Source organism: Poecilia formosa, unplaced genomic scaffold (genome assembly GCF_000485575.1).
Source record: "Poecilia formosa unplaced genomic scaffold, Poecilia_formosa-5.1.2 Scaffold73, whole genome shotgun sequence".
Lineage (NCBI taxonomy): Eukaryota > Metazoa > Chordata > Actinopteri > Cyprinodontiformes > Poeciliidae > Poecilia > Poecilia formosa.
This window is the reverse complement of record NW_006800012.1, coordinates 2425197-2435965: the sequence shown is the minus strand read 5'-3', so window position 1 is coordinate 2435965 and position 10769 is coordinate 2425197. Positions and strand designations below refer to the sequence as shown.

The 10769-nt window shown below is 39.0% G+C and overlaps 3 protein-coding genes across 3 annotated transcripts; all 3 read right to left on the bottom strand.

Annotated features, from left to right (window-relative positions):
* Nucleotides 1-410: 410 nt before the first annotated feature.
* On the bottom strand, nt 411-2632 carry LOC103140655 (uncharacterized). Its single transcript, XM_007555899.2, has 6 exons — nt 2527-2632; nt 2082-2405; nt 1653-1997; nt 1460-1585; nt 1346-1383; nt 411-1270 (listed from the first exon to the last, which is right to left on the bottom strand). Exons 1-6 carry the CDS (start codon nt 2567-2569, stop codon nt 1142-1144), a joined length of 1005 nt encoding a protein of 334 aa, XP_007555961.1. The 5' UTR covers nt 2570-2632; the 3' UTR covers nt 411-1141.
* A 2674-nt stretch (nt 2633-5306) lies between these two features.
* On the bottom strand, nt 5307-7280 carry LOC103140684 (uncharacterized). The gene is made up of 4 exons (XM_016673317.1): nt 6446-7280; nt 6242-6361; nt 5556-5593; nt 5307-5445 (listed from the first exon to the last, which is right to left on the bottom strand). Exons 1-4 carry the CDS (start codon nt 7185-7187, stop codon nt 5335-5337), a joined length of 1011 nt encoding a protein of 336 aa, XP_016528803.1. The 5' UTR covers nt 7188-7280; the 3' UTR covers nt 5307-5334.
* A 933-nt stretch (nt 7281-8213) lies between these two features.
* On the bottom strand, nt 8214-10082 carry LOC107836671 (uncharacterized). Its single transcript, XM_016673321.1, has 4 exons — nt 9841-10082; nt 9017-9715; nt 8821-8937; nt 8214-8591 (listed from the first exon to the last, which is right to left on the bottom strand). Exons 1-4 carry the CDS (start codon nt 10019-10021, stop codon nt 8482-8484), a joined length of 1107 nt encoding a protein of 368 aa, XP_016528807.1. The 5' UTR covers nt 10022-10082; the 3' UTR covers nt 8214-8481.
* Between the last annotated feature and the right edge of the window lie 687 nt (nt 10083-10769).

Sequence of the window (10769 nt, the reverse complement as noted above, 5' to 3'; positions counted from 1 at the left end):
TGCTCTGTGGTCTGCTGAGTAACAGGCAAGTGACAGCATGTCTGTGGTTCCTTCTGACTGAGCAGAAGGTAAATGTGACATCACAGCTCATAGTAACTGATATTTTGCACACAAAAAACAAATCTACTGTAAAAAAAAAACTTCTGTGTTCATTCAACTTTATTTGGTCAGGAACAAAACATCATCAACGACATATATATACAAGTTGTACATAGGCCCTGTAGGCACCAGATAACTCATGGTTCCTGCTTTGACTTTTTTTAAAGCAGTGTAAACAAGACTTTTTAGATATCAGTCATTATATGCTATAGATTGGCATATAAGGCGAGAGCAAAAGGTCACACTTACATGCAGAACAGAGAACAGATGAATAAGTTGCAGCACCATTTTTGGTTTTTGCCAAACAGCTCATGTCTGCAACTTGTGACTCTGGAGCTGCAAATCGCTCTCTGGATGTTCCACAGTGGCTCAAAACTCCTTCTGAAGATGGAAAAGGAACCAGCCAATGTATTTAAATATGCATGTAAAAAAAATGCAGGTTTTACCTGTTTTTCTGTTTGTTTTGGGGGGTTTTCTAGGGAAAATTGCATTGAATTTCCACAACAAAAAGACACTAATAGTACCAGTACTACATTTAAAAAAATAATAATGTTATACATAATGTTTAGATCCAGTAAAATATACTATATCCATCTTCCTTTATTTAAAAAAGAAAAAAGCTTTATGGTTTAAAACCAAAAATGAAAGTTGTGATTCTATAAAAATGACAAGAAAAATTTACTTTTGATAATTTTCATGAAAAATTACAAGTTGTGTTTTTCCAAAGGTTACATAACATTGGCAGTTTTAGTCAAGTTTCAACTAGCTTGACTAAGGCTAAAAAAAATGTAAAACCTGCAGCCCTCTGCCCGACTGCGGTCAGTACTGACTCCATAAAAAGCTCAATCCATGCTTCAGAGATACCTGAGTTAGCATCAACAGGTCAAAATTTTACAAAAACCAGAGCTTAGAAAACCAACCACATTATGATTGACGCATCTCCAGTTCAAATGTATCAGAATCTGCATGTTTTCCTCATTTGCCTCTGCACAGATCTCAGAAAGCAAAGAGCAGCGGTGCCTGTTCGGTTTAAAACATTCAGTCACTTCTGGTTGGACTGTCTGACTCTGGAGTAAACCGGTTCCTCCTCTCGGTTCTTCTGTCTGTTCTTTGCGTCCGACTTCAGTTTGAAATCCAGGGCTGCATACTGAACCACAGTTAAGTCTTCGTCCTGCAACACAAAGCAGGTCTGAATAGTGGAGTCTGTCTACAAACACAATCTTAACTCATTTTTTAAATAGCTAACCTGAGTGTCAGCAGCATTTCCTGGCTCTTGATGTGATCCTTGATGAGAAAAACAAAACCATCAAAATAGTGGAAGAAAAACATAAATCATCTACTAAATATCAACTGGTTGTACCTTCTGAATGATTCATTTTTCTTCTGAAATTTCGACAAACAATAAAAATCAGGATGATGTTAAAGATCAGAGATGCAGCCAGGGACGCAACACCTCCATGCATCAACGCAGGGTCAACCTGTTTCTCTGAGAAAAAATATAGAACACTTTTGCAGATTTGTGGGGGAAAAAAAGCAATAACCTTAACTCTTACCTCCCACATTCAGTCTTGTTCCTGGTCCGAATAGAATCCGTCCGCATGAAGCCACAGCGCAGTGGTACGTCCCGGCATCAGACACGGTCACGTTCCTCTTTGGTAAGCTGTACACGCAGCTGTGGACAGCAGGACCGTCCTCTGGGCTCCGCGCACACGGACCACCACTCTGTGTCGTTGTGTACAGCGTTCCCAGATCGGATCCCTCCGAGTTCTTCCTGAACCAGTAAACGCTGTGGTCTCCGTTAACAGTTCCGGTCAGCATGGTGCAGTTCAGAGTCACAGAGCCTCCTGGTTGGGCAGAGACGGAGTCTGGCTGGTGGAGGAACGTCTTGCAGCTGGAATCTAAGACAAGATGTTCTAAGGATGTCAATAAAAACGGTGAAAATAAGTGCAGAAAGCTTCTAGAAAGCATCGAGTTTCTCTTACTTTTTAGCAATAAAAATGTTCCGTTGTCAAACTCAGTGATGGAGATGCTGGTGTACCCACAGTAGTACAGAGCAGAATCAGAGTCTCGGATATCGGAGATCTTCAGATCATACAGCCCTTCCTTGGTGTAAACTGAAAGTCGCTTATTGTCCTTAAATTGCCTGTGTAAGGTGTTGGAGCTGGGAAGATGTTTGTAAAAAGTGGAAATGATCTGCGGCGGTTCTCCTGGCATCTGCTTGTACCAGTTCAGATGGGAGGCACTGGAGGTGTAGAAGCAATGCAGAGTAACATTGTCTCCAAAGTCGGCGTAGAGAACGTCCCCGTCTGAAGAACATGTGAAGTTTGGCTAGTCAAAGTCCGCAGAATGGTTTACGGATACCTTAAAGCGTTGCCGTATCGAGAAGCTACCGTCATGATGCAGGAGTGTGTAAATGGAGTGACTTACATGCTTTACAGAGAGGAACCAGGAGTACATAAAACCTCAGCATCCTTCACTCTTCACTGCTCAGACTCTTCCAGTGTAATAGCGACTTCAGTAAACGGGTCGAGGACGAGACTTTATATGTTCAGCGGAAATGACCTCTACTTGCACTGACAATGGAAACAGTGTGGGCACAAAAGGAAGTGAGAAGCTCTGATTTCACTATTTATCAACTTTATTGTTATTATTTCTTTCATTTAAAGCTGGGGTATGCAACTTTTATTGCAAGATGTTTTTTTTACACCCTTGTTAAAGCCGTCACCAAGTTGTGACAGTATAATAGGGGCAGATAATCTGTGAAAAAAGTCAATCTCCTCCCTGAGCTGCCATTACCGTTTGAAGAAATACAGCGCTCCGGGTCAAAAACAACCATTCAGAACTGGAGGAGGGTCTTAGTGCTGTCAGTCAATATTGTGTATGCACTTCTCAACGTGCTAATGCCAGAGAAACAACTTATTGTTACAAGACAACTTTATCCGCCGTCATCGGTGGCTATGCTAACCAGCCGTAACATTTACAACAAGCTCCAGTGACAGGAAGAAGCTATAGCAGACAGCATGTAAGGGAGGAAGTGAGCAGTGTGTACACAAGATGATTGACAGCGCTAAGACTCTCCTCTTGGCTTTAATTGGTTGTTTCCAGTAAGTACTGGGAGCACTGGAAGAAGGCAGAGGGCCTGTTTTGGCTTGACTTTCATCAATAGTAAAAATAACACATCCTTCTGTTTTTGCTGTTTTTCACACTTTTTGACTCAGATCATTCAACAAAATTTAAGTATTTGACAAACATCACTTGAGTAAATAAAAAAAAATGTAGCCTTAAATGATTTCACTTATTAAGGGAAGAAGCTATCCAAACCGATCTAACCCCAGGTGAAAAAGTAATTGGTCCCAAATCTAATTTACCCAACGTTGACGGTCAAAGTGGAACAAAGTGTAAAATCTCTGGTTCACTCTTCACTGCAGAATTACTTCAACCACATTTAATTATGTATTTAAGGTCTCTTCACACTCTGAATCAGATTGAATCTGGATTTTGAATAAGTTACACCAAAACCTGTGGTTTACAGCTGCAGGACATAAAAATCACCTGTAAAGAAAGTGGCCTGAAGGAAAGGCTTCCCAAAAGGAAATGGAGAAACTTAACAACAGCAGGTTATGAAATATCCCCCAAACTGAAACCTTAAGTTTCCATCACTCATGGTTCACCCCCACACAGAGAGGAACACACTGCCAACGGAGAACAACAACTTGGACAGAGCTGGACCAGACTTTGACTGGCTAGCGTGAGACTTGACAATGGAGAAGGGGCTTTAGAAAGCACATAATGCAAACTGAGTTTTCAATTTATACGTGTTGCACAAATTCACAACAAGGTTACCTCAGATTTGGTGCTTTTTTATGCTGTAGGCTGGATTTGTTGGGCACTGTTTGGCCAACAAGGTTTGGACTGTGTGAAGAAGCCAGAGACCCGAGTGTTAGGATTGAGGAGTTTCTGGATATTTAGGCAGCAAATCTGGAAACATGTAAGAAAGTAGTAGCCTTCCTTTAGCTAGCCTTTTATAGCCTCTAAAACATTTTATCTAGAGGTTATTTCATCATTAATTGATACTGATATTGTGCTAAAGAAAATTTATCACAAAATGTATTATATACAAAATACAAGCTCAATAAAGTAACTGAATTATTTAAAATGTCCTTTTTCAGTAGCAGCAACAGTTTGTTGTCTTGGTGAAGATTGTTGGGAATAATTAGACCTCGACACATTTCTTATATTTCACCAGATCAACAAACTTTACATGCTGATAATCCTTAAGCATAGCAAGTATTTATTTTTAGTTTATGTGGTTCATCCTATTTTATTTTTAGTCTTGATGTCTGTTCTTTTTAAAACCAGTGATATTGATTCAGGTTACAAAAAAAAAAAAGATAATAATCCACTCGGTAGAAATGCATGTGATCTGCTTTAATGTGCTTCATCATAACAGATAACTGACCAGAGTCACAGACATTCATTTGGTGGCAGAAATTTTTGAAATAGGCACAACACATTTGATACTGTTAAACTTTAATGTAGAAGAAAAGCAGATAAAAGCTCATGGCATCTTAAAAATGATAACAAAGCTACAGAAATTATTCATAAACATAAAAGTCAACTATTGCTATTTTGCAATGTTTATGTAACCAACAGACACATTCAAGCTTAATGTTGATTAAAAAAAATAACAAAAGCAAAAATTGATAGACTCAAAATTCATAGAATTATAAGCACATTTACGGAAATGATAAAGAAATGTTTTATAACAATTTTCATTCAACCAAGACTGTTATCATGTTGAGTTCAGAAAACCAGTGAAGCTCACTGGTGACTGGATGTATCTGAGCATAAAAGCATGTTATAATGTTGTTACTTCTCAGTGCAAAGCTGTTAAAGGGTTAATAGGGGAGCAACGTTGTGAAGGCAGAGTTTTGGAAAGAACAGCAGTTTTTAAAGAGACAGAGGCCCATTTTCAATGCTATAAAATGGCACTTTGTGCCTGGAAAACACTGGAGAACTCTGAAAGGAAAAAGCAACACATGGGGAAAAACACCAACAATACGAATCTAAGAAAACAAAATCCAAAAAGGAACAGGATACAAGAATAAACACAAAGACATTAACTCATCTGATAAGTCCTTTCGGATCTAACTGAACAACAGCGAATTAATAAAAACAAGTTCTATTAAACATGCGTGTTGAAATGTATATATATATATTTTTTCCATTCTACTACTAAACCCTGAAGTACACACATTCACTCCAGATGGGATCCTTTCTCCTTCGTGGTCTATTGTGCAGCGCAAAAAAAGCAGCGTAATATGCTTTTTGTGCATTGAAAGCATCCTAGAAGCAAAAGGTTTGTTAGAATTTTACACACCGAAAAAAATACAGTAACTATTATGTTATGTATACGTCATTACATAGAAAAGGACTGATGAAAAACAATCGCTCACCTTCACATCTGGCTTATGGGATGGCCCTTTTACAGACTCTGCAAGTAAAAGCAGAAGTTTAGATATTTTTGTATTTTTTGTTTATTTATTTTTTACATTTTATACAGAAAAGGATTAGTGCCACTGAAAAAACAAATCTGACTTTAGTCTTCTGAGAAAAAAGTCAGAATTTAGAGCCAGAATTTTAGAAAAGAAAGTCAGAATTCTTTGTTTTTCTTTTTTTGTGGCCCTAATCCTAAACAAATATGTTTAAATATGTTTTATTAACAAAGATAAGGTGACACAGTACAAAAAGCAGTTTGTAAATTACCTCTAGAAGCCATGACAGACAGCCATGTCAACAATCAAGAGTTTCTTATAACTGGCAATAAGTCATTTACTTATTTCACTGTGAGGGGATTTCTACCCACTCCTTTCTTAAGAAATATGTGAATTTGCATATTTTGGAGGGTTTTCAAGCAAGAGCATCAAATTAAATTGAGAGATATCATAATTTGGAGAATTCACTCTGGATTTGCTCTTGCTATCTTTGTTCAATTTTGAAACAAGTTTCATAATCTCAAGCAAATAAACGTGGGGGAAGAAAGCAAAACCAGAGGAAATATATCATGAGTCAAATGTTGCTTTTTGCTGTATTGCAAGTATGTGAATTTAAAGTTGTAAAAGTGTTTAAAAAAAGGTGTTACTTGAACGTTTGAAGCTCTTTTTCTTATGTATCACACACAGTAAGACAGCCAGTAAAGCACTCAGGAGGGAGGTGAAAGAAAAGGCTCCGGCCCATAAATAAGTCTCTAAGTTGTTGGTATCTGCAGAAACACAGAACAAAAACTTTCTGTTTAAGTTAAATTAGGTAATTTGTGGTGTTTTTGTTTTGTTTTGCAGCTGCTCACCTTTTAAGTCCAGCTTTGTTCCTTTTCCGAACAGAATGTGTCCACACGAGGCAACCGCACAGTAGTAGGTGCCAGCATGAGAGGCGTCCAGTTTGCTAATTGGCAGCTTGTACACACAGCTGTGTGTCCCTGCGCTGGTTTTGTTGTTGCACCGCTTGTTCTCACCCCCTTGGCTGTGAATGAGTCCTGGTTCAGACACTTCAGAGTTTTTAAACCAGTAAACGCTGTGCTCTCTGCCGCAGGTCCCAGTTTGTACCGTACAGTTCAGGGTCACAGAGCCTCCGGGCTGGATGGTCTCCAATGCTGACTGATAAACTGAAGTTTTCAGCTTGGAACCTGTTTGTTCTACATACACCATTGTGCCTTCAGCAAAATCCAGCCTGTATAGGTAGCTGCTTGCACAGAAGTAAAGTGCAGAGTCTGAAATCCTCAGATCTCTTATCTTCAAGTGATTTTTGCCTTTAGTGGTCTCCAGCTCAAAGCGTGGACTGTCTCTGAATTCATCATGGAAAGTGGCGTTCTTGTCGTACTTGTAATAGGTGGAGACCAGCCTTGGCTTCTGCCCCAGATTTTGCCTGTACCAGTAGAACCGTGCGTCCACGACGTTTTCGTAGAAGCATTGCAGAGTCAAGTTGTCTCCCACTTTAGCAAACACGAAATGTTTGTCTTGGCGAACAGATAAGCTGTTTTGTGTCTTTGTCCCAGCTGTGGTAAAAAAATAAAACCCCGACATGATAAACATACGACAACTTGGTACAACGCACCGAAATGTGGAACTTGTACATAGACTCACCCATTGTCCCCAAGAACAAGAACATCAGATAGACAACACAGCATTTGCTTGTCATGGTGTTTAGTTTGCCGCTCTGATTGAGAAGAACCTCGACCCATTTTTCAGTTTTCATAGATAAGGATGTACAGTATTTGATTGGCCAAACAGACGTGACGCAACATCTGGCATTTCAGAAACTTGGTCACATGTCCACAGCCCTGTGAAACCACTAGTTAGATTGTGCATATAGGCTACAGTGAACAGCAAACGATTCATGTAGGTTTTCATATTATTTATTCCATTTACAACAAACTTTCATAGATTTTATTGGGATTTAGTATTGCAAACACAAGGTGCATCACACTTCTGAAATGGAGAGAAAATAACATGATTTTTCCAGACTTCAACAAATACAAATTTGAAAAGATTACTGTGTCTTTGTAATAACTACCTCTCACTCCTCTAAATGAAAACATTGCCATATCAAATATGTAGCCTGCTTTACCCTAATATCTGACATTAGTACATTGTCAAACCCTTCAAACACCTTTTGGACGATTTCTGATAATATGTAAAGATATATGGGTAAAGGTAAAGTTTAAAACAACCCAATCCAAACTTTTTTACAGGAAAAAAAGTTTTCCTGTAAAAAAAGCAGTCATTTGGCAAGCAGTCACATTGGGCAAGCAGAGGTAATGCAATGCTTCATATTTAAAATATGTAAAAATAAACCTACTCTCCTCTTTGGGATTCCTGGGTCTTAAGCAACACGTCCATCGCATGGTGCATGTGCAAGAAACATCCAAAGGACATAACAGCATGACGACATCATCCAGCTCATTAAAAAAAAAAAAAAACACACACACACACGCATGCATACACACCTAAACACACACATAAGGACAATTTAGAGTAACCAATTGTTTTTGAAAACTAAATGTCAATCACAAAATGTTCCAACACAAATAAAAGTTCATTTACAGAAACATTTTTACATCAAGAGAGGTTTAACAATTTGGCTGCTAATAAAAAACAATATGTCCACCTGTAGATTTGCTTTAAGATAAGTTCTTGAAACTACATCACAGAGTTTCAAAATGAAATTTATGCACTCCTCACTTCCTCTGGCTAACACTGGAGTAAACACACTCAGTCTTGCTGCTCTCTCTCTGTCTTCTTGATCTGTTGGGCTGATCAACATTTATAGATGCATAGAGGACTGTCATGTCTTGGTCATTAACCTGGAAATACACGTGAAAGCAGATCAGAATATTGATCTTGTGGGAAAGTTTGTACAAAATATTAATAATAATCGCAAAAATGAAGAGGTAACTCCTACCCGCGGTGCAGTCGTAGCAGCAGAGCATTGCAAATCTGTTTCAAAAGAGCGAATTAGTCTCTTAAAGTAGCAACAGGTTCATTTCCATAAATCAAAATATCAAACAGTTATTTCAAAATATAAACATGTAATAAAAGGTTTCTATTATGTGTAAGCTATGAAAATCAAAAACATTTGTTGCATAAATTTCTCGCATTCTGAGTTTCACTGAGTTGGATAGTGGATATAAATTACGTTTGCATGGAGATGGAAATGCACACTCACTTTCACCTGATGTTTTTCTTAGTCTGCACAATAAGAAAACCAGCGAAGCAGCAAGAAGGGTTGTCAGAAATCCAGTTAAAGTTCCAACCACAGCATTCTTCAGGAGGTTTTTCTCACCTGCAGAGAAATCAATCGAAAGAATCATTGATTCCACTTCATGTTTCTGTCTTCACAGGATATGATGCCTTTTACTCACGTGAAAATTCCTGCATTGTTGCGTTTTCAAACAGGATGTGTCCACAGGAGGCAACAGCACAGTGGTAGGATCCAGCATCAGACACGGACGGGTCGTCCATCGACAGGCGGTGGACGCAGGTGTGTGTTGGTGTGTTGGAGTTTCTCTCACTCTGATCATTCTTGCTTCCCTGAGTGTAAAGGAATCCTGGCTGGAATCCGTCAGAGTTTTTAAACCAATAAACTCTGTGTTCTCCACCGCCGCTTCCAGTTTTTACTGTGCAGTTCAGAGTTGCAGAGCCTTCTGGCTGCAGGCTCTCAGACACCAACTGATGGATCAGAACTTTTACATCGGAGTCGAAGCTTTTTACGCTGACGACAGTGCCTTGTGCGAAAGCCACAACTTGCGCATTGCTCTTTCCACAGAAATATGTGGCAGAGTCTGAAATTCGTAGATTTGAGATGATCAGATGATTTGTCCGGTCTCCCTTAACCAAATCCAAACGAGAATTGTTCTTGAATTCACCATGAAAAATGGTTTCTTTCCTGTAGACATAGAAGCTGGCAATCGGCGTTGGTTTCTGTCCCAGGGTTTGTCTGTACCAGTAGATCCGTTCTGAGTCATGGAAACAATGCAAAGTCACTTTTCCCCCAATGGGAGCTGATACGAAGCTGCCGCTTTGATGAACAGGCGGGGTTAAGTTCAGATGAATTTTCTGACCTGACGTTAAATTAGAGTCAAATCATACGATCAATAAAGTTTCTTACGATTCAGTAAAACCATGACAGAAGGTAATGTGGGATATTTAGATGATATTCATAGAAATATTTAGACAAAAAACTCACCAATGGTGCCCATGAGCAAAATCGTTGCCCAGACGACAAACTGACTTGATGTCAGCATGTTTGAAATATGATGATGATTGGAAAGAATTTCAGTGCATTTTCCTCTCTTAGAAGAAGTCTGCACTTGATTGGCCCCTGACAAGTGACACATGTCCTGCTTAGGAAACAACCATTTTCTCATATCAACATGTCATGTTATATTTTAGTCATAAAAATGTTTGCTGGTTTAAACAGAAATTAAAAAAAAAACTTGAGATCAAATTCATTTTGTATTTCTTTGTTACCTTACATTTAGTTCGGTAAATGTAAACAAACCACTGAAAAAGATGATCTAACTAAAAATAGATTTAGTAGGCTGATTGATACATCAGATCAATCTATTAAATGATTGCACAGCAAATGTCTTACTTGTTCAGATTTGATTCTTTGCAGATGATGTGATTCTCTTTCCGTTCTTCTCCCGCCAGGAAGGCCGTCCAGAGTAAAAACGTTTGCAGAGTCTGTGTGTGCACAGCTGTGGTGACTGTGAGGTTGCCTTATTGTGGCAACCCCATGGAGGGAAGTGCCAAAACGACATCAACCTGTGGTTCTGCTCAGGCTGTAACCTTCCACATGAACAGGATGTGTTTGTAAGTTACCTGGACATGAGAGTCAGCATCTCCAAGTACATCGTCTGGTGTTTCAACTCAAACTGAAGAGCCTGACATGTTCAAATGTTTAGGTGTCACTTTCCAGATGTAGTTCCCATAAAAACCTGGTTTCTGTATGACAGTAAGTCACTCATCACATGTAGCGTCAAAAGTCAACAAGAAAGAGGAACTCGATAAAGGTGACCTGGATGAGCTGAAGTACATGCAGAAGGAAGTCAATGTGCAGCTACAGATGGCACAATGTGATTCTTCTGCCATGTTAGTTTCCTTTTTATCTCA

Bases quoted from the DNA above. Each gene is read 5' to 3' on its own strand.
- LOC103140655 (XM_007555899.2), bottom strand. From the start codon at position 2,569: ATGCTGAGGTTTTATGTACTCCTGGTTCCTCTCTGTAAAGCAT. The intron at 2,406-2,526 runs GTAAGTCACTCC...CATGTTCTTCAG, and splicing joins GGTTCCTCTCTGTAAAGCAT to ACGGGGACGTTCTCTACGCC. The intron at 1,271-1,345 runs GTTAGCTATTTA...TTTGTGTTGCAG, and splicing joins GAAATGCTGCTGACACTCAG to GACGAAGACTTAACTGTGGT.
- LOC103140684 (XM_016673317.1), bottom strand. From the start codon at position 7,187: ATGTTTATCATGTCGGGGTTTTATTTTTTTACCACAGCTGGGACAAAG. The intron at 5,594-6,241 runs GTAACACCTTTT...TTTTACTTGCAG, and splicing joins AAAGAGCTTCAAACGTTCAA to AGTCTGTAAAAGGGCCATCC. The intron at 5,446-5,555 runs GTGAGCGATTGT...TTTTGCTTCTAG, and splicing joins CCCATAAGCCAGATGTGAAG to GATGCTTTCAATGCACAAAA.
- LOC107836671 (XM_016673321.1), bottom strand. From the start codon at position 10,021: ATGAGAAAATGGTTGTTTCCTAAGCAGGACATGTGTCACTTGTCAGGG. The intron at 9,716-9,840 runs GTGAGTTTTTTG...ATTTAACGTCAG, and splicing joins TTTGCTCATGGGCACCATTG to GTCAGAAAATTCATCTGAAC. The intron at 8,592-8,820 runs GTGAGTGTGCAT...CTTTTGAAACAG, and splicing joins AAGAAAAACATCAGGTGAAA to ATTTGCAATGCTCTGCTGCT.